Source organism: Dryobates pubescens, chromosome 2, assembly GCF_014839835.1.
Source record: "Dryobates pubescens isolate bDryPub1 chromosome 2, bDryPub1.pri, whole genome shotgun sequence".
In the NCBI taxonomy this organism is placed as follows: Eukaryota; Metazoa; Chordata; class Aves; order Piciformes; family Picidae; genus Dryobates; species Dryobates pubescens.
Window position 1 is genome coordinate 11,153,362 of NC_071613.1, and position 26,903 is coordinate 11,180,264.

Below are 26,903 nucleotides of genomic sequence, written 5' to 3' on the forward strand. Positions count from 1 at the left end.
CAGGTGAGCACAATATGGACAATGTCTCCACAATTTCATGTCTCTGTCATAGGGACATAGGCAACACCCTTGGGCAGCACCCCTACCAACAGTGGGGAGACTGAAGTAGCTGGTAATGCCTGCAGCACACCAGCATCCAGCACAGAAAAGGTCAAGATTTCTTTTTTCAACCCTGCACCAGGAAGTTTGTGCTGCCTGCACTCCAAACTGGGAGCTCCTGTTGCCCTCATTCTGGACTTTTAATACCTTGAGTTGTACACAAAAACTAGACAGTTGCCAAACAATATAGAAAACTGGACTGGATGGGGCAAGCCCCTCTAAGGAGGACTGACACCTACTGGCACTGAGTTTCAAGTGAATGTGAAGTAATCTCCATCTGAGACTTGTTCCAAATAAAGCATACCCTGTTCATCCCTCCAAGTGTACAAAATTTGTGTGCCAAATATGGAAACAGAAATAAATTCACTCATTCTAGCCAGTTGTGTCTTGTTTTGAATCTAACCCTCAAAGACCAAACGTTCACAGGAAAGGAAATGTTGGCTTGCACCCCTTTTGAACCACAGTGCTATTTTATCCATTACTAATGAAGCCTTGGAGGAGGAGGGGAGATTACAGGACGTGCATGTCTATTGCCCAAGCAGTCCCAGCCAGATAGCATCAACAGTTGTTCTCCTATTTTCACAGTGGGAAATAAGCAGGTACTAGCTGTATAGGAATAATCAGGAGGAATCTAGGTCAAAAATCAAAGCAAGACTGCTTCGTCCCTTTGACAAAACTCACATGCAAACACAATACCCATCTAAAAACAAAGGACTTACTTGGAACAGTTATTTATCTCAAGATTGTTAAACATGCATGCAAACGTCGGCCTACCTTGAGTAAAAGACACAATTCCTTTCCTGTGACTTTTGAAAAGGCATTCAAAACCAATATAAAATTGCAATATTGGGAAATTTTATAATCATTATTTCAAAAAGGCAGACATGAAAGGGTCTCTTGTTCATGGGTAAATCTTCAGTTAGTTTTTCTAGTACCAGTGGTTCAATCGAAAGATTTGCCAACTGCCCCCTGGAGAAAACTGAAGATCTGCATTTAAATGGAGATGTAGTATTTCCAAATGCACAGTACCTGCAAGGCAGATACTGTCAAGGTTTCTTAGTGAGTGGATCTCAAATAGTATTAGGTACATTTCAGCACTGTAACTATCCCCATTTCATAGGACTAGGGCTGTTTCCATATCATTTTTCCGTGTGCGTTCTTTGTAATGTTTGTCCTGATGTGTCAAAATTAAACCCCCATCCACAACAAAGCCCTCATAAACCAACAAAAAGGAATTAGAACCTTCTGTATAATTTTCTGATATGGACAATGAAGAGTGTATTAGATAGCTTGACTAGAAATCTTAAATAATTGAAAACTCTGATGACTTAATAGAGTAGTAAGCTTGGTTTACAATGCAGTCAATTTAGAGTCATAAAAACACTGTGTAAAAATTTTATCTTGTGGTTGACCATTACGTATCCTATTCATTATTCCAAAGTATTTCAACAGCATTTTCCTTCATCAGTGTGGCTGCTGGCATTTAGCACCCACTCACTAAATGCACGTGATTTTCCTGGAACAGCTTTAGGAAAAAAAAATAATCAGCAGATCATTACAAAACTGTTCCTTGTTACAATATGCATCTTCTCACATTCTGACTTGAACTGACTTCACGTGCAGCAAAATATGTCGTAAACTGCCAGGACTTAAATACAGTAAGTCAAAGACATATATGTGAAGTTAAAAAGACCGGCGTAACTGCCTGATCTTGACACATCAGAGAACCCAACAAATAAAATACAAAATAAAATAAAATAAAATAGCAAATCTCATGAATGCTTCGTTGTTAATGTGCAGGGGTTCAAAGAGCAGTGCTCCTCTTAGGAAAACATCTTAATTTTCCGATCAGGAAATTATCCTAACCATCCAGAAAAGTTTTTGTGAGTATCCAAGGAAGACAGAGAGAAGGTTTAGAGTGCTAAAGACACTCGTGATGGGTTTCAGACACGTAGGCATTAGTCCAGGCAGCCTCTCACTAAAATGCATGTTGCAATTGAAATGTCCCTGTAAACAAGGTTACTGCGAACAGCCCAAGATATCCTTCTCAGCAACACCTTCACCAGGAGCCCTTCAGCTGTCTACTTAGTTTGTTATACCTTATCTCACAGTTCTGACATCCTAATGCTGATTCAAATTCAGGATTCAAAATGAAAGATGAAATATCTCTAAGATCACTTAATATTGAAATACCACTGCAGTAATAAGTGGTGCCAGGCTTGAGATAGGGATATAGTACTCTAGTGGTAACCTTTTAATTTCTGACAAAATACTGTGGAATAACTGTGATGCTGCACACACAGTTAATGCAATTGATTTGTTTTCCTTATTTTGATAATGAGGACACCGAAATGTCATGTTTACCTTTTCCTATCTCCAGCACATTTTAAACTGTCCTCATAAGAGGAGACTTGCCAGATTCCTGTACAGGCATGCAATCCCTTGCACCACAGGCAACCCCCAGCACACAGACCCATGGCCACCTTGATGGTCTCAAGACAAGGAAGATCATAACCAAATGAGCTGCTTTGTCGTTCTAAGTCTTTGGCTATTTTCAGTGGAAATGCGACCCACGCACCTATGTATAATCTAATGTAGGTTATACCGTAAACTACTCCCATTCTGAAAGTGAGGGTAGGTATGCTACACCAGAACACTTTGTTGTCTGAAATAAATCAGGGAAGTTAACACCAAAATGTATTGGGCAAGTTTTACACTTTATATTTGAGACAGGGTGGCTAATAAATGCCTGAAACTCCGGTGTTTTTACCCAAAGGGCATTCAGATTTCCTTCCTGGCCACAAATAAAGATAGGTTGAAGTATGAGTGTCATCTGTTTTTCTGCTGGTTTGTTTGCTGATAGATTCTCCTTAAGAGTAGGAAAAGAAAATGGGGGGAGGGAGGGGAGGGAGAAGAAATTACTGGAGAAGAACCTAAGCTGCTCAGTCTCTACCTTCCCACACTACCACTCACCTTCATTCTCCTCTCTTTTATATTCTACTCATTTTTACTTGCCTCACCCATTATTTAGTCATCTTCTAAATGCAGTCCTCTCCTCTTTGATATCACGAGAAACATATTAACCAGAACAAGTACTCGCGAGTGCTTCCCCTGCAGCCCTTCAAAACGTACCTCCAGACCACTCTCTCCTTCATAGCATTAATTCACAGGGAAAAAGGAAAAAATAAAATAACAAAAAAGGGGGGGGGGGGGGGGGGGACGCCAAATAAAAATCCTAGCAGCCAGGTCCCATTCAGACTCCCATGTGCAACCACTTCTCCAAACCCCCACCTTGCCCGGAGCTGGGAGGGTGAGGTGTCAAAATGAGCAAGCAGCACGCTGACTTTCCGCACTTTCCTTCACCCCTCCTAATTTTGGGTGCGAGCAGCCCCGCTGCCTTTATGTGTGTGTCCCCAGCGTCCGCCCGGCCGGCCATGGGTCTGCCCACTGGGCCAGGGGCAGGGCACAGCCCGTCCCGTCGCCGCTCCAGCCCGCCGGGCACAGCCATAAGGAAACGGCCCGCAGCAGCGATGCCCCTCTGCCCGCCTCCCGCCGGGCCTGCTCGGCTCCCGCGAACCGCTCGCCTAAGTGTTTCAAGAAGGAGAGAGAGCGGGGGAGGGACGGGGACGAGGACGGGCCCCCCACCACCCGCCGGCCTCTCCCCGCCGCTGCCCGGGCCGTGCCGCAACCGGGACACTTGGGGGCTACCGAAAGGGCAGAGCGGGGTGGGGGCGGGTGGGGGAAGGAGAGGGGAAACAGAGGGAGGGGGAGCAGCGCTACACGGGTAGCCGTCACGACATTCCCACGCGCCCCGACACCGGCTTTGAGTCCAGTCCCCTTTTCCCGCTCCCAACCGCCAAAGTCACCCCGGGACCCCGGCCCCAAACTCTTTCTGGCTATAGCCTTGTCACTTCCCCGGCACTCCTGACCCTGGACAAGGGGGCGGAGGACAAAACCCTACTGTGGTAGGATCTGTCAGCAGAAAAAAAGAAAAAATATTGAAAAATCATTCTCCCCCCTCCCCCCAGGGCCAATAATTTCAGATAATTGTCCGAGAGGCGAGAACCACAGAACCCCGGGTGGCCGGTGCTGTTGTGCGGCTTTTCACGAAGCTGGTTTTCTTTGGGGGAATGACTCTGAGCAAGTGCAATTGGCAAGGTCTGAAGGTGGAATGGGGGGGTGGGGGGGGAACGCTTCTGGCAGCGGCTCGTCTCCAAGCAAAAACATGCCCCCGATGCAATGTCAGCTCGCAGAGGTGCGGGGTGGGGAGGAGGGGGCTCGCTTTACCTGGTCAGCTCAGAATCGCAGGCAGGTTAATCAGGTGAGTCGTCGGGGATTTTAAAGAAGCCGAAGCCGGTTTCTTTGCTAGGAAAGTCTACAACACCATGCAGGGACATTGCAAAATCTTTACACACGCCTCCTTTAACTGGGCTCCCGCGACCTCCGCCGGCGAGGGGGGAGCCGCCAGCGGGCGGCAGGCCGCACGGCGCCGGGGCAGTGGGGCGGGAGGCGCGGGGGGCGGCGGCGACGGCGGTCGCGGCCCGGCGGGCGGTGAGCGGCGGCGGGTGGGCGGTGGCGTCCCCGACACCCGCGGCCCCGGGCACGGCTGCGTCCCCGGGCCTCCCTGCCGCCTTGGTAGCGCCGGTCCGCACTCGGCCTGACCCGGGACGTCACGCCGCCTGTCTGTTTTCTCAATGATAACTTGGCAGGAGAAGGGGGAAGCGGCCGGGTTTTTCCTGGGCTCGTTACCGGGTACGTGCACGTTTCTTTTCCATGCAGATTTCCCCCCCCCCCCCCCTTTTTTTTTTTTTTTTTTTTTTTTTCCAAGCAACTAATAAAACGCCGGGACAGGAAATCCGGGGCGCGGCGGGGGCTGCCGCCCCGCGATGGTGGCGGCCGCTTTGCCGACGGGCGCGGGGGAGCGGCGGCGAGGCCGAGGGGAGCAGGCATGCGTTCATCATTGTGTCTTTCATTTTACCTTCAGGGTGACATTCAGTGCCAGGCGAGCCTCGCCGGTCACCGCCAAGTCCCACCTGGAAAATCAAAACAAAACAAAAGCCCACCAAACCCAACGAAAGAAAGCCCCCACCAGCTACCAAAAATGGGGGGGCCACCTTCCTCGGCAGCCCGGATGCGGGTGGCCCAGGCCTACCGGCGGCGGACGGGACAGCTCGCCCAGGGGACGCGGGGACACACACCGAGGCACGCAACACGCCACCAAACGCCAGCAGGCCATTTGCTGGGCCTCCGCGGGCCAGCACGGGGGGTGGGGGACACCACAGATAATTAAAATCAATTAAAAAAAAAAAAAAAGAAACACCACAAAAACGGGGGGGAGGGGGAGAGGAGAAAGCAGCAGCCGAAATGCAAGAGGAAAGCAGGCGAGGAGCAATGCTGCTGGCGGTTGCAGCCGCCGCACCCCCGCTGCCGTGCAGGCCCGGCGCCGCGCCCACCCCCCATCTCCTGCCAGCCTCTGCAGGGGAAGGCGGGGACGGGGGACACCCCCCATGCACAGACTGCTGTGGCACCAGGGTGAACTTGGGGTGCTCCCGGGGGCCGTGAGGCAGGAGGGAAGCGCAGCGGCAGTGTGGCAATTCGCTAAACACAATGGCGTCCCTGCCAAGGAGAGCGCAAGAGTCCCGCAGACCCTGGCAGGATTTAATAGCGGGTGTTTGAACCATCGTTCTCCAGCTCTGCTGCTAGGGCTGCGGAACAGCTACTTCTGAAAGCTGGACTTTTAACGGTAAAACAGACCGAATTTAGACCTGCAGCCAGTCCCGAAGTCAGCGTGACCAGTGTGCACACTATGACCAACGTTAGGAGTAGTGGTAAGGTCTGGCAAACCACATGCATTTTCTTTCCTTGATTTTTGTAAATCAAGGTAAAATCCTGAACATCTGCATGAATGGTCCATTCACACAGACAGTCAGGATTTTTTACATGTTGGACTCAACGCACGTGCAAAAGTGTTTCCAGGAATAGGCCTCGCTTAACAAAATGTCCATGGTTGCTCATATTGAAGTACCTCTGTAACTAAAGATCAGCTGTTACGTGCACAGGGTTAATATCCCACACACCTTCGCAGTGACCACAGAGCATCCCAGCAGCACCCAAAGTCAAGTTTACCTCTTCTATGTTGCTACTTTGCACCGCTTTTAATAAAAAGTTACAATGTTGCGCACACACAGTGGAACTCAGGAAGGGATACATGTAGCAGGGCTGAAACCAAGTCAGTTTCTGCCCCGACTCTGTTCAGTCTAAATATTAGCATTAACACTTTCATTTTCCTCAATTAAATACAATAGAAGGGAAAATTGCCTTTGCTTAATATTGCAACTAATCAGGTTTTGCTATTCCAGTTTTTATAAGGGAGAAGTTAGTGCACCTTTTGTGTCCCTCGAGGACTCTTTGCTCTCATCAGCATCTTATTTTAAACGGTGTGATACTCTGTTGCAACTAGAAAAAGAGTTGGGGACAAAGGGTCCTTCTCAGAATATAGTACTGTCTAAGCATCGCTGTAAGGAGTCTTTGTTGGGGTTTGTTTGTTTGGGCTCTTTGGTTTGTGTTTTTGGTTTTGGTTGTTCTGTTGTTTTGGTTGGGTTGGTTTTTTTTTCCAACCCAAGCTACTCAAGATGCTTTCTGGCATAGCTAGAAAGACAAGTTTGTTTCATGTTTCTGTTTCGGAATTGTTTTGAACTGCTTTTAGGCTAAAGTCTTACCTGTCTTAACTATACTGTCTCAGCAGAGTACAGAGTACGTTACTGAAGCAGCTTTTTGGTAGACTTGAAAAGCACTGTATACAGCTTGATTGTTGCCAGTATTTTGCCATTCATTTTTAAGTGATGCTCTTCTGATTGATGTGGGGAATTTTTTTGACAGGATGAAGTGTATGACATAGCTACCTGAGATGCTACTTGTAATTATTCCATACCTCAGCTAACAGAGAGATTTTTTACTTGTGATTGTTACACTTTCAAAAGTGAATTAGTTAATCAAATTGCTATTTTTGGAATGCACTTAAAGGAACATTAAAATGCATTAATTTCATTAAAATAAATGAGTAGATAGGCAACAAAACAAGTATTAGTCAAATAAGCAAGATCTCACCTATGGAGCAAGATTTAGCCCTTGTGAAATCAACCAAGCTGCGCATGTCTCCGGCATATTTAATCTGGCTTCCACAGCCACACAGCTGACACTTTTATTTGGTTGTCAGAGGTGTGTATATTAAAAATGTGTGAGCCATACTGCTTCTTCAATGTGATTAACCTCCAAAGTTAAAGTCTCCTGTTTTCTGTTTAGCTCGGCTGGATATGCAATTTTTGGTGTTGAATGTACACCAGAGATGAGGAGAGGCATTCCCAAACCCAGTATTAGCCTAAGGGACATGAGGTGTATCTGAAGTGAGGGTGTGAGGAAATGGATTTCAGCAAAGGCTGTTCACAACCAACTGCATATATGCTTCAGTTATTAGGCTGTACTGAAGTCTCTGCTACCATCTTTCATTACTGCTGTTATTCATGCCAGTGAGAGTAAAGGAAAGGTTGGTACGTCTATAATCACACATTAATTTGCTATGTAGATATATCCTAAGAGCCTCTCAGCTCAGGAAAATTATGCTGGAATAAGGTCAGATGTGAATGTAAAGCAGAACTGTGTTCAGATACCTTATTCATTCTGGAATGACCAAGTTGTTCCCTGGTTTCACTTAAGCCATTTTCAAAGTGGATTAAGATAATTCAAGAAAGTGAATTCTGATGCTGGCATAGGATTTGGCTACACACGGTTTTAGCTGGAGATAATTACTGCAGTGTACCTAAGTGTGTGTTTTGGAGTAATTTGATGTGTAGACAAATCCAAAGTCCCAGAGGTGAAAACAACAAAAATTTAGATTTTCTGTATAACATGAGGTTAATTTAGCTTAATGTTTGTCCTACTTTTTTCCCCTTGTGAAGCATATTTAATTCATTAAACCGAACCACCACAACAGCTATGTATTTATGGTCAATTGCAGGATAGCAATGCCTTGCACACTCCACTGAAAGGAAACAATGTAACCAGTGTACTTCTCAACTGCCTTGGAGTGGACAACATTTGCTTTACCGGACAAAGTAGCAGTTTCTCAACCGTAAACACTTTGAGTGAGTTTCATAAACAAGAGGAAAACAAACACCAAAGCTCTTCTCCCTCTTCTTAAACACTCACAATCTGTTTGACGTTTGACTGCATGCCTTTCAAAGCAATGGCACACATGCTTATTCGGCAGTATTAGTTCCTGAGTGAGAAGCCTCTCAGACTTGCACAGAAGGGTTTGCAGAACAACAGGGCCTTCAGAAGGCACCTTAAAAACAGAGAGCTAATTTATAGTTTGCTTTCAGAGATCCAAATTAGGAAGAACCTCTTGAAACTCAGGCAGGTACAGTGCTCTTGATCAGGTGTGCTGTAACACTACTGGCCTACGAGAGACTTACTAAAATGATCAGAGGACATGATAGAAGCTGGCAGCTTGTGGCTTGGACAGATTCATTCTGACATGGGTGAAGAACTGGCTGAAGGGCCAAGCCCAGAGAGTGTTGGTGAATGGTGGCACATTCAGTTGGCAGCCAGTCACTAGCAGGGTCCCCCAGGGATCAGTGCTGGGCCCAATCCTGTTCAATATCTTTATTGATGATCTGGACAAGGGGAGAGAGTCCATCATCAGTAAGTTTGCAGATGACACCAAGCTGGGGGTGGGTGTTGATCTATTGGAGGGTAGGAGGGCCCTGCAGAGTGCCCTTATCAGGGTGGATGGGTGGGCAGAGGCCAATGGGGAGATAGAATAAGGCTAAGTGCAGGGTTCTACACTTTGGCCAGAGCAACCCCAAGCAGTGCTATAGGCTGGGGACAGAGTGGCTGGAGAGCAGCCAGGCAGAAAGGAACCTGGGGGTGCTGGTAGATAGCAGGCTGAACATGAACCAGCAGTGTGCCCAGGTGGCCAAGAAGGCCAGTGGCATCCTGGCCTGTATCAGGAATAGTGTGGCCAGCAGGAGCAGGGAAGTCATTCTGCCCCTGCACTCTTCACTGGTCAGGCCACACCTTGAGTCCTGTGTCCAGTTCTGGGCCCCTCAGTTTAGGAAAGATGTTGAGTTGCTGGAACATGTCTAGAGAAGGGTGATGAAACTGATGAGGGGCATGGAACACAAGTCCTATGAGGAGAGGCTGAGGGAGCTGGGGTTGTCTAGCCTGCAGAAGAGGAGGCTCAGGGGAGACCTCATAGCTGTCTACAACTACCTGAAGGGAGGTTGTAGCCAGGTGGGGGTTGGTCTGTTCTCCCAGGTAACCAGCACCAGAACAAGAGGTCACAGTCTCAAGTTATGCCAGGGGAGGTTCAGGCTGGATATTAGGAAGAAGTTCTTCACAGAGAGTGATTTGCCATTGGAATGGGCTGCCCAGAGAGGTGGTGGAATCGCCATCCCTGTAGATCTTCAGGAAAAGCCTAGATGAGGCACTTAGTGCCATGGTCTAGTTGACTGGATAGGGCTGGGTGATAGGTTGGTCTGGATGATCTTGGAGGTCTCTTCCAAGCTGGTTGATTCTATGGTATTTTTTGCAACTTTATGCCAAGTAGAAAGTTTGTCAAATGTCATTTGGTCTCTTTGTGCTCAGAAGACCTCAGAAGAGAGGTGGCTCTCTGACAGGGATTAAGACTCCTAAACTTTAAATGTAAGGTTGGTTGTTGGGGATTTTTTTTTTTAAGAAGAAAACACACAGCTAGATGAGAAAGAAATTATGTAAGCTCAGCTAGTGAAGCAGTCAATATTTTATTTTATTTTAGCATGATATAAAAGCTAGATGGTACAAACTGCTGACCCTTTAAACGCAGGCAATGGAGAAGCCAATAACAGCTATATAAGCAAAAAAACCCTGAGTCCTACTTTGTGTGGAAGGCTCTAGTGTGGGGTGGCAGAGAGTACCCAGAGATCTTTCCTTACACAGACAAAGTAGCCTCACTACTCCATGGAATATGCAGTGACAGCCCAGGTAGCATTCTCATTCCTAAAGTCAATTTGTGGTTATCAGCATGGCTTTGCTCTCCTATGCTAGCCTGGGTTGAGGATATAGGGAATGGATTTTATATAAGCCTCCTTCACCCTGAATCTGCCTATTTTAAGAATTGACTAAAACATGGATAAACATAAAACAAAAAATTAAGTTCGTGAAGTCTGTCATCCTGGATAACTTCAACCATGGGTCTAGACTTGATATTAAGGCTCAAACTAGACTAGGACTAGAAAGCAATGATTGTTTTGGACTATAGAAAAGGATGCTTGATCTGAAATCCCACTTGTATAAGCAGATTGATTAGACTGTTTTACACTCTGCTTCCACTGAGAGGTCTCTGAGTGTTGGAGCCACCTGCAGTGGTAGGGTATCCCATCTCTCCCCCATTCCTGGCATTACAGGGAAATTACTCATCCAGTGAAGAAGGTGTTTTTTACATTTCTGAGATGATGGCACAACAGGCACAAGAGGAAGTCTCAGCACACAGCCAATGCAATGAAATGAAGGATCCTCTATGGGAATTGGTTAGTAGTGCCAATGTTTAATATTTGTCATAACAACCACCGACTGTTTTGGTTTTTGTTCTAACAATGTGAATTATGCATTAAACATTAATACAAGCGAGTGTACTTTTCTTTTGATCTTCAAGCATAATCATTTCTAATGAGAGTTTATACATGAGCATTGAAACAAATCCCTGAGTCATGTGAATTTACATTGGTTGTACTCTGTGGGAAAGATATCCCACATGGGTTACTCATGTCTGCAAACCATAACATACTTGTAAATCAGAAGGAAAAAATGAGCATGCATTTGGCTGTTGGAACATAAGTATCTGCATGTACACTTTTGCCTGGTATGCTCATAGTAATGCAACATAAAAATGTTAATTTATCAGAGAACAGGATTTGGGGTGGGACCCTCACCTAATATGAAATCCAAGTCTACTCAGAATTAGCAAGCTTACCTCTTAGCTTCTGCAATCTGGCTTCTAACAAGAACCGAACCTAGCATCAGAGGAATTTCAGCTAACTCTAAGAAGTAGTAAAGGGATTAGAATTTGGCTTGCTTGATACAGACAAAAGTTGCCAAACTGCTATCAGCAAGTAATAATATTGCAAATACATAGCAGACAAACTGTACAGTGCTTAGTGGCACCTTTCCAAATGCCCTTGACAACCAGATGCACTGCAAGGCTGACCCAGTCTGGACCAACTCTAGAACCTGCTTGGCCATATCTGATATCTGCTGCTCTCATTTTAACATCACTCACAAACACTGCATTCCGTGAAAATATAAACACTACAGCTTGTGTAACTGCCAAGACAGTTATTTAAAATACAAACAGAATTTAAGTCCTTTCACACACTACACAAATATTAAAATAACCAACTATTAACAGCCTGCACTTAAGCAACTGCGCTGCATGTGCAAAGTACGTGCAACATAGTGGGGAAAGTACAGGCAAAAAACAATGTGTGATGTGCCTAATTCCTGGGTATATGGGCACTGACTACAAGATTTCCAAAATGCCTCTTGCCTTTCCAAAAGAGATCTCAAAACCAAACCTTGTGGAAGAGGAATGGCTGCCAAGAACGTGTTATGTTTAATGGCAGATTAGTTCTATCCATGATTCAGGTCATATCTCAGGAATTCTCAAAAGCCCATTAATGTCTTGTATTCTTAATGCATGTGCTAAAGTACTCCTAGAAGCCAGACATCCACAACTACCCCACATAATTCAGTGTTCTCACAGGAGGCTACAGTCATGCTCCCTTCTACTTCTTTTCTCTGGCTTGAATAACCTTAAATGCTGATGGTAGACCTTCAAAAAGAGGAGCAGAAGCCTACATCTAGAACAGTTTGTAGATGGAAGAGGAAATGTGAAACACTTTATCTCCAAACTTGAATTCTCTAAATGTGGCGTTTTTAAAACAAGAGAGGAACTGACACAATTTCAGTTGAGAAGAGAGCACCTGTGAATCTTTGTTATGGGATCCCAACACTGTTTGGAATGTAAGTCTTCCCTGAAGCTGCAGAACTTCTCCTGCATATTAAGTCAAAAACCGAATAGGTCAATATCAAATCATAAAAAAGATTAATAGGTCAATATTGATCTTAAATAATTTTGGACTGCAGGAACTCAACTCCATCCTTCCCCTGCTTAAAGCACATTAACATTATCCAGCTTTAAAAGTTCAGTGAGTCTTCTGACTTTTCAAAATGCGTCAGTACATCCCCAGGCACACACAAACAGCTGTACTTGCAAAGATGTGATAGATAGAGGTAGAAAATGGTGTATGGAAGCGTGTAGGGAGGACTTTCTTAGCATCAGTCAGGGTGACAAAGCCTGTTGGACCACAAGTTCCTACATTGCATTCACACCCTGGAATGCTTGTTGAAAACGTTCCTCTGTGCTTTGGCTCATTTGGTGTACATTAAAGATGCTGGTTTCTAGAGCCCTTATTGAAATGTGCTAATACTGAACTCATCCTTCCTCTTATACCAGTGGGCCTCTAGCAGGTGACCAAGAGGCCAATGGGACATCCATTTTAATCCAGATGGAAAATTATGATAAATGTGAAAAGATCTTATCCCACAGACCAATGCATTTACTTATATTGAACTGCTCAATCCAAGTCAGAACCCTGAATTCCATTACTTCTATATGAATTTCATGGTATGGGAAGTCTTCTTCAGTAATTAGCTGGTCAAAGCCACAAACTAGAAACAGGCAGATAGGCAAGGTTTCATGGAATCTCTGGAGTTATACCAGCTTATACTAGCTGGGGATCCAATCTTCAGTGTCTAATAAAAAAATGGGAAATTGCATTTTTTCCATGATATTTTGGTCATATTATACACCAATAGCAATAAAATAAGAAATTATAAACATTTATGTAGCCAAGACAGAAGCAGAACCAATGTGAAATCTTTAGCACTGAATTCCTACAACCACATTATTACGTAGTATTTCAGCATTGGAGCCATCTGGATTGCTGCTTAATTTTATGACAGCAAGGTAAGCTCGTTTTTATGCTTCCATCTTTTCAGCTGCCATTAGGGCTGCAACCTTCTCATCCTCCTCATGAGCTAATCTCCCAGTATCACCCCAGGGAGAGGGAGTGAAGTTACACCATGAGCATTTTTCCATGGGCGGATGTCTACATGTGAAGAGAAACAATTGAATTTTAATGACAATTTTGAGACTCTTGCAGTTAATTTCTGGGCAGTGCAGAAATTAGTGGGTCATGTTGCCGCCAGGACCTACGTGCTCTCCTCTGCTGCTGATCTTAGCAGGATTACAGGTGCTCAGCTTTTTACAGAAGTCCTAAAATACCAGGTCCTTCTCTTGTGCCACAGAAGGCATGAGAGACCTGCTGCCTTCAGGCCCAAGCAAGTTGTCCCTCTGTTGATGCAAAACAATTTCTACAAAAATTAAGGTAACTGCTTCAGATATACACTATGAGAGATGTGTTCTCATTAGATATTTATAGCATAATAGCATTGTTCAGGGTATGAAGGTAAATTTGTTAAGTGCTGTACAAAACATCTCATCAGATAAATTTCCTGCATCCAAAGCTGTACAAAAATGATTGCGGAGGGAGCGTGGCAAACAACAGGATATCCTGGGAAGAAAGTACACCAGTAATTGCACCAAAGGCAGCCAGCTACAGAGGCTTTTCCTTCATGCAGGGTAATGCTAATTCTGCCAAGGAGGCGAGTTGTTTATTTCCTTTATAGCTATGATATTTCCACTGCATAACTGAATCACGATTTCTTAATAGCTTACAAGTATCAACTTTACAAAGCTTTAGAAACCTTGTCATGTCTAAGGCAATATGTAACAATTTATCTAAATATCTATACAAATAATCTGATAGGTTGGGGGGGAGGGGTTTCTTTTGTGTTCTGCTGGGTTTTATTTTTAGTAAGTTTAGTAAAGGAGGGATAATTTTTTGTTTCATTTTTGTCTTCTTCAAAAATTCAGGGAGGAATATAAAGGATAGTCCCCAAATATGTATATATCTACTTGTAGATAATGAAATGGAAAATAAAAGATGCCTCAATATGGTGCCAGTCATTTAACCCACTGTGTAGTTGGATGGCAGAGTTTCAACCATCTTCACCAAAACAAGAAGACCCACTGCAGTGGGTCTTTTCAATTTTGGGCTAGACAATCATAGCCCCAAATAGGTCAGAAAAAGGATCAGCCTTCCCTGTGTTACCCCTCTGGTAAGATGGCAGCTCTAATCAAAAAAACCCACAAAAAGACAAGAAAAGAGGACAGATGTAGCCACCTGGCATTGCCTTCTTGCACAGAAAGAAGCAAGCAGGGGAGGAGGGAGCTGGTGCCCAGCCAGGTGTGGCAGGACTCACAAGCCAGTCTGCTGAGCTGCAGAGTGTCCTCCCAACACACTTGTGTGATGGAAGGCATGGGGAAATAATGTCAGGGAATTGCTTCCCTTGCAAACACCTCTGCATTCTCATTTGCCTTCTCCCATGAGATGGCTAAGGATGTCTCCTCTTTGGGTTAAAGTTTTCAGCCTGGTTAGATTAGCATCTGTGTTCACCAGCACAATCTGGGGCATACATAAAACATCATTACTGGACATATTGGAGTTCTCTTACACTGAAGCCAGTTCTCATCTTAGTTAGAAGAGAATTAAGATAAAACTGGCAGGGAGACTGGTATCACTGACTTGGATATCAAACCAGCTTTTACGAACATTATTCTTTCTATATGCTACCCATAGTTTAGTTGTATCCACTGTTTTCCCTATCCACTTTTTTCAATGTGTGTAATAAAAGTTCTTCACCAAGCGAGTCATTCGTCATTGGAATGGGCTGCCCAGGGAGGTGGTGGAGTCACCATCCCTGGAGGTGTTCAAGAGGAGATTGGACGTAGCACTTGGTGCCATGGTCTAGTCATGAGGTCTGTGATGACAGGTTGGACTCAAAGATCCTTGAGGTCTCTTCCAACCTTGATGACACTGTGATAATACTTAGGACATTTTTTTTATGCTGTACTATTGTATACTACATTGCAGATCATTACATGAAACCAATTTTACAAGTTGGGAGACTTCACCATAATGTTTTGCTGCTCTATTTCTGCAGAGCAGTAGAGCCATTAGCTCATGAAAACCCTATCTGAGTCCTTCTGGAGCCATCCTGAGAACTTCAGTGACCTTTATTCTAGGCCTCCTAAGTTTATCAGGTTTGCAAGCAACCTGAATAGCCACAGATAGCCCCTGCTCCTAGCCCTTGGAGCATGAGTGTTAGCTGAGACTACAGGAAAAGAAAAACATGACCACAATCAGCAATTATTTTAACAGATGTTAATATAAAAGTATATTCCTTACCCTTCCTTGTTGCAGCCATATGCACAGTAAGATACTTGATTTTGCCTAAGCCTTCTTCTTCCCTCACCTCCCCACCCCCCACACCTTTTTTGTGCAAATAGTGAGTTTTAAAGAGATTAGTGTATTAATTTCCAGTTGTTAGGAGACTGTTGCTCTACATTCCTACCTGTGTGGATAGGATTTTACATTGTTGTCTAAGTTACCAGGGCAATATAAGACCCAGAATTAACATCCAGGAACACTTTCTTCTGTTCCAGAAGTATATACTGCTTCTTGGGATAATTCTTTAGGAATGAGCCAAATTAAAATGGCTTTTCACTATTTTCCACTACACCTCATTTTTTCTCTCTTGGCTTTGTGTTACTGTAGAGGATGTACAACGTGGGATGCCAGATTTCCTCTCCATGGCCTCAGTGCTACAAGCTGCTACACAAGAGCAATTCCAACTGGTTTCCAGTAATTCTGCTGTTCTGCTCGCAAATACAAGAGTTAGCATTCAAGAAGTTATTTGGTACTGGAAAGACAAATAAGTCCTCCAATCCTCATGCAGGGGTAACCATAAGCTGTTTAGGCATTTTAGGAATTAAGTGTTGCCACTAAATGAAAGCAAGTCACAAAGCTCCTGGTTTGTAACAAAAAGAAAGTTCTAGTGCTTTGTGAAGGCACCATACAGTGCATGTGTTTTATGAGGCTACCGTGTGTATGCATCCTGCTCTATATTCCTAAACCCATCACCAAGATACCATTGGGAACTTCTCTCTGTGTGCCTCAGTTTCCTTATATCAAAGTAAGGGTTATGTCTTTGATACCCCTCAGATGAATGGATCATATTCACTCATTCAATGTAAAGCATTATAATCAATCACAGGTTTACCATGTCTGTTTTACCTAAATATTTTAATCTGTAATATCAAAATAAACCACTCCTAAAAGTTAGGCATGGCTGCAGAAGTTCCAGACTGTGCAACATGAATCTCAGTAATTTCAATGGATATGATGCCAAGATATTAGCGCTCCAAATTATTTGATCTGCATCATCTACAAGTTCAGAAAAGTCTCATCATAGCTCCTCAGTTATTTTTCCCCCACTTTGAATAGTTCTGATATGAAAGCTGCCAGCAGCTGCCAACTGACCTTCCAAACCAAAACCTCCAATCCCACAGCATTTAAATGTTGAATCTACTGCATGGTTTTTCTCTTAAAGAATTTTGATTTTGACACACTGATGAAAATTCATTTGCTACGTAGTGGGTAAATTAACTGAGGAATAATTTGGTTGCTATGGTTGCTCTCACTTACATGGAGCTACTGCTGGTGATCCTTCCTTATGTAAAGAGAAGGGAAATGGTACACTTTCAATGATTTCTTCATTCTATGAAGACAGACACTTCAGACCCATAAAGTTCCCGTTTTATGTGGCACGTCCTCTAAAGTAAGTTTGTCTCCTTGAGTAAATTTTCTCCTGGTTGTGATGTGAGATATATATATATACACACACACATATACACATATATCTATATGTGTCATAGATACCTATATCTTCATCTATCTCATGTATTCCATTGGCTTGATGTTATTACAGATTAGAAGAATAAAATGTACAAGTTTATCTACTGAGTGTATAAGAAAAGTTGGTATCACCCAAGTCAGAAATGTAGCTCCACTTATTTCTGGGTTCCCCTGAACACAACACTACCACCTACCCCAGAAGTACCTGATATCATTAGTAGTATATGTAAATTTACAGCTGCAAAATCAGTTGATTTCCATGTGTCAGTGGAAACCACCACTGGATTACTGTCCTTTTTTGCCATATTTAAAAGATTCAATCAACAGAAAAATATTTAGCTCTTTCTGCTGACACAGACACACCATATGAAGAGCTCCAAGTATCCTTTGAGCATGGAGGACTCTGTTCTGTATCCTACTAACTACTTCCAACATTTTTCAAATGGACAGGATGAATGGGGAGGAAGAAGGGAAGAAAATTATTCAGCAAAAATATGAATTAGAAACACAAAAAAGATGTTTCTCATTTATTTCTAATTCAAAAGACTGCACTCATTTCATTATTTATTTAGAGATCTATATTATAAATTTCAAGCATATTTTAGATGTCTCAGTCTTTTCTTGTGAATATAAAGATATTAAAAATAAGATTAAAAGAAAAAGATAAATAGCGATACAATTTGTTCAGAAAGCATTGGTGGATAAACATATGTATGGAATTACCTAGCTCAGTTTCCCGCAAACATTTTACTAACTGGAAGAAAATGTGTGAGTTCTTCACCCATTTTTGACAGTCATCACTAATGGATGTTAAACTTAGCAACAGCCCATTGGCAGCTTCCCAAGACTGGCACTAATGTAAGAATTTGGATTTGATACAAGTGAAAGAAAATTATTTAAAAATCATTGTTCTCCTGTATTTGGATGGAGGTTTGAAATGGTTAAATGCAAAATACCAAATATGCTGCTCATGGATATGATAACAGTTTCTGGGGAGAAGGGGGAAGAAGGAGGAGGGCAAACCTCCTACTACATGATAAGAAATATAAAAATATTAAGTAGAAGCCCATGAAAACATTAAGGTCTGGAAGCACAGATTTCAGCAAAGAAGCTTATGTTACTTCTGTGTATTTCTGCACAACAAAGCCAAAATGCTGGCTGGGATTTCTGAGCATTTCCCAACAACCCAAACAGTAAGCGGAAGCTATTCAAAGTCACAAGAGTTCTGTTGTGAACTGCAATGGAAACAGAACAGAGTCTTTATCTTAATCAGTTACTTAGAATGAACTTATTGATTTACCATCTTTTCTCCATGTTTACAGTCTTAGCCACTTATACATTACTGATGTACATTCAACAAACACATGCTATTCTTGCAAGTATTTTGAGGGAGGGATGTTGCATCTGTGATGCTAGTGATGTATCTTGAGGTCATGAATCACCAGGAAAATACAGATGAATATAAATACGGGGAAGTAACATCTAAGTTTGTTACTAGTACTCTATCTAGAATGACAATTTTTTAAACACATTAAATACTTAGATGGAAATGACTTTGTCACCACTTTTTGTTGCAAGTGTATTTACTACATTCGGTCAATGTCTTAAGCATACTCCTGTACCTGCATGGTGAAATGAGCTCCAGGTCTCTCCATATACAGCATAACGGGGTGGGGATGGGGATGGGCGGGGGGGGGGGGGGGTGTGAGGGGGGAGAGGGGGAGTGTAAATTACTCTATAATCATCAACTGAATCTTAGCTAATGTGCACCACTATTAACCATGGTCAGTGGCAATTGTGCATACATAGTAAGCACATAAGGCCCTTGAAACCTTTCAAAACCTGAGATCTGCATTATTCTGAAGACTCTTTGCTGAGAATATACTGATAGAATAACACCTGGGCATTTACAAGAAAACAAACCCCACAACTTTTAGTTTTGTTAAAACTGAGACAAAATAATAAGAGAAAATAAATAAAACATTAAAGTCGTTAACCCTTCATTCTCAATATAACTCTCATAGTTACATGCTCTCCTTTCCTTTCTGGAAAGACCTAATTTTCTACAGGGATATCAAGGGGACTACTGCTCTCCATTTTCCTAAAGTTAGCACACATCTGCTAAATGCAGTGAGACACCCTGTTTACCTTTGTTGTAATAAACTTAAGGCTTTTCCATTTAAGAACTGTATAAATGAATCAGTACTAATTCACAGCTATACCTAGCGATATCTATTATAAAGCAGAGTGTTTGTTGTTAATTTCCTTCTTATTCTGCTTTCATGCCATATTCCTCTGCACTGATGGTGTTTGGAACTGCTTAGACATAATCACAAGTGTAAGTGAAATAAAAATGAAAGCAATGCATTTTTTCTCTCATGTGCTGCAAGCATTTATCAACAGACAAAGGTGATAAAATTTCAGATGTAAAAGGTCCTGCCTGATATCTAATTTAAACACAGTAGTTTAGCAAACTACTACAACACAGTAGCTTTGTCCCCTGCTCAAAAAAACAACCAACCAAAAAAAAAAAAAATCCCAAACCATCTGTACATATTTGGGATTGCCCTCAAAATCCAGGGCAATACTTAGTAACTTATGTCAGAATTTCCAAGGGAAGTACTAGGGGGTCGGCTTGCTGGTTTTAACTCTATCTATCTATCTACCTACCTACCTACCTATAAAATTATATCTCTCTCTATATATAGATAAATTTCTCATCTGTTGAAAGTAAATTTACATACATCAGTAAAAAGTGTGAGCAAAACATGGAAGATTAATTAACACATGCATGAATGCAATCAGCCTTTCTTCACTGGGTGCTTCTGAGCCAAAAAAGAAATGTTTTTTCTCACACTACAGAAACCTCTATTCGAACAAGAACCCACTAACATCATGTGGCCCTCTAATCACTGTCATTACCAAGGCAGAAGCAACTGCTATTGATCACATACAGCATTTGGTAAGATCCATTTTTCCAATTAAATTTATATTCTTGTTCTTGTATGTCTGTTTTTATTTAGTTTTGAACACAATTACAGCTGTATCTTTGTTAACTCCTGTGGCAGAAAGTCATTTGCAGAAGCTGTTGCTCTTGGTAGCAGTAACTGTAACTGATTATATTATTACTTAAAGCAAATTCCTTGTAGTAAATGGCATCAAAGATTTTTACCTGCATATTGGAACAATACATTATGTTCATTGGAATAAGAATAGAATAGAATAGAATAGAATAGAATAGAATAGAATAGAATAGAATAGAATAGAATAGAATAGAATAGAATAGAATAGAATAGAAAGTAATGCAACTGGCCTCTGGATTTAAGCAATAAACTAGGAGACTTGTGTCTGGAGACACACTCAGATAGAAAATCAAATTATCACCAAAGCATCTGATGTGATGCCTGTTTCTCTCCATTGCTAGTGACCAAACATTACATTCAACTGTGAACCATGATCCTAATTAATAAAGGTCAAAGTTTTCAAGGACAGCTTCTGAGTTTGAATTTCCAGCTTGAAATACCTAAAGTTGGATTTTTCAGCTGTGAGGTTCCCAGATGTTTTACTGGACTTGTATCCCACACAATGTCAAGGGGGAAAAAAAATCCACAAAAACAGGCCCCACATCACTTCAAATCAAAACCATTTCATTTAAGAAATTGATCCTGGGGTTTAACATCTGCCAGAAGGATGGCATGATCCCTATTTGCATACACAGTTTAAAAATCCTGATCTAAACTGTTTATTTGGTCAGCTCCAACCTTATCTCACCACATTTTCTAAACTTCACTTTATTTGATGTCAGAAAAATGTATAGAAGTTCTCACTAAAGATTTTTAGCCTTTTTATTTAATACAAAGTACTGTGAAAATAATAAATTTTTTAAAATAGAATTTTATAGGTTCTCTACACATATGAAAATACTAAGTTTACATTATGCTGCTATAAATATCTGTGGACTTTCTCTTATTACAAGAAATATAAGAATTATATTCAAGTAGCTTTTCAACAAATGTCAAAAATCATCCTTTATAACCTTGGTTATAAAGGTGGGAGAACAATGGTGCTGTTAGGGAAGTCTGCTGGAGTTTGGGACTCAAATCTAAGCCAATGCATCAAACTTCCCTTTAACATCAGCTTGCCCAATACTTAAATTACCCAGGTAAAGTGTTTTCCTGCTTTCATACATCAGGGGGAGAAGGGAAGAATCCTGTGATAACTGATACTTGCAAAGTTATCAGTGATTTCCTAGTGCAAGAGAAAACAAGCTTGGAGTTCTCCAGCATATGATTATGATTAACAAAGGCAAGGTAAGGCTACAACCATACTGTACTGAGCAAAGAGGATTTCCTCTTCTAAGGAAGTTATATTATTATGGTCTGTACCAAACCACACTGTGTGATCTCCCAACAACCATGCTGAAGCTGCCTTCTCAGCTGCAGTGTTGCTGTATAAGTCTGTTCTATCTGCTTTGAAAGTAGACACCAAACTGTTTGACTCCTGACAACACCCCACCATAGCCCTGTCAAGCAAGCAGGGACAACACCAAAAACAAAGCCACAAGGCCAAATCCATCCTGGGCTTGTGCAGCTCAAACCAGTGCATGTGCCCTAAAATCCAACAACCAGAAATCTTTCTTGGCGACCTAACTGTCTCATCTCATTGCAATATGTTTGCTGATTCTTATTTTCCCCCCTTTCCTTAAGACAGACAGTTGCCCACCAGAACACTTTCAAACGGAGAAAAGGCTGTGCTGTGGCCGTGGCAGCCCCAACTCTCCCTTCAGTCCCAGTGTTGGGGCAAGAGCGGCCTGTCTCGGTGCGACACAAGGATGCCTTGGGACAGTCAGACAAAGCGACAGAATCTGGGGAATGGCTTGTAGCCCCGGGAAGGAAGCCTGCCTCTATCCCCTGATCCGGCATCCACTTAGTATTATAATTCTTCAGCTTTCAGCAACTTTCCTCCGCGCCTGCAGCCCCCTGGAAACTTCGGGCAAACGCCGAGGAGACGAAGAACAAAGGGGCAAAGAACAAAGAGCCGGGGAGGAAAAGGGAGCGGAGGAAAGGGTAGAGCTCCCCGCTTTCAGGTCAGTCCGGGGCGGGGGGGTGGATGTCCTCGCACTGAGGCCGCCGCCCGCCTCGGAGCTCCAGCCCGCAGTGTCCCCGGCGGCTGCCACACGAAGAGAGCCTCCCTGCCGGTCGTCCTGGGCCCCCTCACTCGGGGCATAAACACCCACTACACACACACGCACGCACACAAACACCCTGACAGGGCTTGCTTGCAGTCTGGTTCGTGCCCGACGGCAAAACGCCCCCTCCTCGAAAGGAACGGTGAGATAAGTAGGTGGGAGGCTGCTCGGCTCCCTCGGCCACGCAGCCATGCCCTTCTGCCTGCTCCTCAGCCAGCCTCTGCGGGGAGAGACCCCGGCAGAGCAACACGTGTCCGGTCGCAAACCCATGGTCACTGCTTCTCAGAGGTGGCTCCTCTCCGCGAGGGCGGATGTCTGGGCTTCTAGGGAACTCAAGAAACCAGAGAGCAAGAGATCAAGGCTTCTCCCTTTCGCTACCAAGGTCCTGTTCGCCTGACAACAATGCTAAACTTCTGTTAAGTGTCACTAAGCACCACTTTTGGACGGCCTTCTTCTCCTGCACGCCCCCTTAGCCCGTGCGACCCTTCGCAAACTTCCTGCTCCCTCCAACAGCGGTTAAACACCCTGCAAGTGTCCTCGCTACCTGTTGCTATGAGGCCCCTGCCCTCCTGTTCGGGGAGAGCAATTAATTCTTTTCTCTCTGTTACTAAGCTAAATGTCACCGCAGATGGCACCGGGCTGTTAGAGCCCAGTCGAGGTGTAAGCCTCGGGTAGCTGCGGGCGGGGAACGAGCAAGGGGGGAAGGTTTGGGCAGGATGGGCAGCAGCGACCGACAACCCCTCGAAGAGGAGAGGTGCGCCCTGCGTTGCTGCTCAACTTCAGAGCGAAACCAAGGGGGAGACAAACAACGGCTGCAAGGGGGCAGGGGAGTAGTTTTGTCATCAGGGGAACGCATGTCCTAAATGCCATCCTGCAACTACCTCTTAGAAAAGGACGGGGAGATATCTTTAATCTTCTCGGGCAGGTTATTTCCAAATTAAAGAGTTGATTGGCGCCGTTCGTCATTTGAGTAATAACCAAAGGGAATCCGAGCCTTAACTACGAAACTTTTAAGAGGGTAGATCCCCCCTCTTTTATATTTATTTATTTATTTACTTAAGCTAGAAATGAGGTAACAGAACCTCACTATCCTGAAGGCGAACTGAATCTATTCCTTAATCGGAGTGGCAGAGAGCGCGGAGCGGAGCCGCGGTGCGGGTTCCCGCGGGAAACGCTCCCGCAGCGGCTCGGGCGACTGGGCACTTGCTGCACCGGCCCCGTCGTGACACTCCAAACCCCGCGGAGGAAGATCACCCTCGTCCCGCAAGCTACCGTCATGAGCAGCCCCCTGTTAGTGAAATCGGAGGAAGGTGGGGAACGAGACAAGCAATAAAAAAAGCTGCGATTCGCAGGTGAGGAACCTGGGGTGCAGCTGTAATATGCTGCCCTGGGAACGCTAGTAAAACTTCAGCCCATCTTGTGCCCTTAGTTACGGGCACAGCTTGTGCCCTTAGTTAACTAAAGCCAATTTCTTCCATATGAAAGGTTTCGCGTATGGTTACGTGTAAGGAAATATAAAAAGGTGACGAGTATGTTTTTGTTATGATTTAATCAAATAAATTAAAGGAGAAGCGTAAGGATACGCCCCGCTTAGGACTTCAAAAAAAAAAGAAAAAAAAAAAAACGCATTAGTTTTGGGAGAGCTCTCTGTCCCAAGCCTTTCCAGCTGCACAGAGCAAAGCGAGGCTCTCGGAGTCCACTCATCTCATTACTGCTGGTTGTTTGGGGTTTCTCTTTTCTTCTTAATGGAGTAACCTTTCATATGCGACTGCAGTTTCGAGGGGGGAAAAGGGTGAGTAGGTGCCAAAACAAGCTGGGGGTGGGGCAGAATTTTGCGTTTCAAGCAATTCTGCACACAGCAATTCTGCTTACAGCAGAAAGGTAGGTGGATCCTTGAAAACATCTTCCACCGGGGTGTCCTACTTTAGCAATTCTAATTAAAACAAGGTTTAAAAGATGCAAAGAAAGAGCAAGCTTCTTGCTTTATTTCCAATGGGCGTGGGGGATACCGTCGGGAACAAAGTGATTCTAGCTTGTTCTAACGTGCACCCTTGTTTAAGAGGGGAAAAAAAAAAAAAAAAAAAAAAAAAAAAGAAGAGTCAAGCTGGTCCTCTGATTTCAACTAATGTATTTTTAACTGGATTTCTTCTCCCTGCTTTGTGTGATCTGATACCTACCGTGTAGCCCTGGCCCACTTTCAGCCCTGCGGGTGCCCTGTATTGTGTGCGTGTCTGAAAGAAAAGTCTTCCGTCTCGCACTCTTGTGCCCTATACCTGTGCTTAGGAATTGAATCGTGTCCAAGCTAATGGTCAGCAAAATACGGATCCTATCGCTCTTCTCGCTGCCTAAGAACGAGAGGAGCCGTGACTTTGTTGGGTCCAGCCTGGCTAGCACGACTGTGACCGTCCGGCAGCTCAAATCAATAAAGCAGCCAGTTTTCTGACGCTTCTTTTCCACGGCTGCTTATTGAAATGGAGGCTTTACTGCCACCTATAAATAGCGCTGGATCCAATCACTTTTTTGTTCCCCCCCCCAATCCCTACGTAAAGCAGCAAAGTTATAACCCAAGCTACTCCAAGCTCTTGCTGTTTTGCGAGGGCTGCTGTGCGGGAGGTCCTGGCACTAAATGCGGCTGCGCTGCAGCCTCTGAAGGGAGCAAGGGGCTCCCCAAACTCAGACACACACCAGCTACCTTTGAACTTTGTTCATAGGCATGTGAGGGAGAGGAACAAATACTAATACTCACCGTGCTCTTTGGCTTTCCAGGTGTAACTCCGTCTCTCCCTCTTCTTTGTGTACAAATGAGCAGAGGTTACAGCCCGGGCACACAGTATAATGCCCTGGATAACCCCGACCCTGTTAATTTAATGCTACGCTAACCTGAGAGTGTGTGATTGGAGCTCAAGTATTGCTTCAGAAAAGCGCCTCTCCACGCTGGGAGCAAATTCGCCTCCTCTGTCCACACCCCTTCTTTCCACGCGAAGTGTCCCAGCCCCTCATTCCTCCACAAACCAGCGCACCTACCTTTCCGAGAGGCACATTTTCTAACACAGATTGCATTTTTCCTCCCTTCTCGAATCAACTCTGCAATTTCTTATGCCCACGTGCCGTGCCCTGCCTGCTGCGTGGGGCTCTGTTCCACGCACTCTGCCACGCCGAGGTGTGGAGCTGCCTGGATAGTAGCCGAAACACGGCGTGGGGGAAGGCAGAGGCGCTCAGGGATGCGGGGAAGCGCTGAAGCTCCTCGCGAAGTCTGCACCGCGCTGTCGCCCCCGCCGGGAAAGGGGCCGCGGGAGAGAGGGGCCGGGGCGCATCTCATCTCCCCGAATCTCACGCGCAGCCCCAGGGACCGGGCTTTCTACCTGCCTGCACAGAAGGCTGGGAGCTGTCACACAGTCGTCACTGTACGCGGAGCGATCAAACCCCCTTCTCCCCGCACACTCTCCTTTTTTTTTTTTTTCTTTTCTTTAATATTTATTTCCCTTTTAATTCCCCATAAACGGGGTTTGATGAATACAGCTCGTTACCCGCGCTGATGCCAGGGTAATAATTTTCAGGGGGTCTGAGCGCTCCAGGGAAAGAAAAGTGGAGGAAGAGGGAGGGATACAACCTCCGTTATCTCGCTATTACTAATTCCCAGCCGACTCGGACTCAGGGGACAAGGCGATCGCTTAACAAACCCTCCTCCTCCTCCTCCTCTCCCTCCACCTACCCTTCCTTCCTTCCTTCCTTATCCCCAGCACATTTTCTCCCCCGCACTCGCCCACGTTTCATTCCTCCACTTCAGGAAGAATACGCCGTGGAAACTCAAACTAAAAAGAAAAAGGAAGGGGGTGGAGGGGAGAAAAAAAAAAAAGAAAAAAAAAGGAAAAAAGAAGAAAGGGTAGGTGGGAGGGAGACATGAGGAGAAAAAAAAAAAAAAAAAAAAAAAAAAAAAAAAAAAAGAAGGGGAGGGAGGAAGAAAAGGACAGAAAGTGTCTGTGCCTGATCGCTGACCATCTGTGCAAAAGGTGATCATTGTTAGGTACTCACATGGCTGGTGGCAGAGCAGCTCTTAGCAATTAATAAGTCTCTCAGCTTGAGCTCTTCTTTCCCCTTTTTGATGGCAGCGCTCTCTGTGTGTCTCTCTCTCACTCACGCACACACACACAAACCCGATCAGATGCTTCAGGACCGGCCACTTTGCGAGGGCAACAACACGGGAGGGTTTGTATTACTCCAGGTTCGTGTGTGTAGCCTATAAATAGCGAACTTTTTGATGGAATCAGCTAACAAATGAGAGGAGAAGGCGTAATTTTGCGCAGGGAGCCCCCCTTTCTCTTTGCAAGATTAAAACCCCCCAGGCAGCAGACAGAGCTAAAGTTGTGGGTGTGTAGAAAGGAATTTCGCTTTATTGTGATCATGTGCGAGATTTTTGTTTGTTTGTTTATTTGGGGGGTTGTTTTTGTTCCTCCCTCTCTCTCCCAATCTACACGTTACATCCTCCCTCCCTGCCTTCCCATCCAGGGGCAGGAACTGACCCGGATTAGCACCGAAATCCAAGTTGGAAATACGGTGCGTTTGCGTGGTTTTTTTGTTTGTTTTGTGTTTTTGTTTGTTGGGGGGGGGGGGGGGGGGGGGGAGAGGGGAGGTACACACACGACTTGGGAGGGGGGTCCATGAGATACCGGCTAGAAGTGAAGCAGGAGGGCAGTCACACT

At 44.3% G+C, this 26,903-nt stretch overlaps 1 protein-coding gene across 10 annotated transcripts in view; it reads right to left on the minus strand.

The window, feature by feature from the left end:
- ESRRG (estrogen related receptor gamma) overlaps nucleotides 1-26,396 on the minus strand; it is a 412,676-nt gene extending 386,280 nt beyond the window's left edge. For 4 of the 10 annotated variants that reach the window (XM_054170067.1, XM_054170083.1, XM_054170062.1 and 1 more), the window contains exon 1: nucleotides 4,387-4,486. Coding sequence is in view for 1 of the 10 variants with exons in the window: in XM_054170053.1 (XP_054026028.1) it covers nucleotides 26,236-26,237 (2 nt within the window). In the remaining 9 variants the exon portion in view is untranslated. Of the gene's footprint in view, nucleotides 1-4,386; nucleotides 4,494-5,077; nucleotides 5,160-26,235 lie in introns of those variants that run through there. The other 6 variants (XM_054170053.1, XM_054170113.1, XM_054170100.1 and 3 more) reach the window with 6 other exon arrangements.
- Nucleotides 26,397-26,903: the final 507 nt, after the last annotated feature.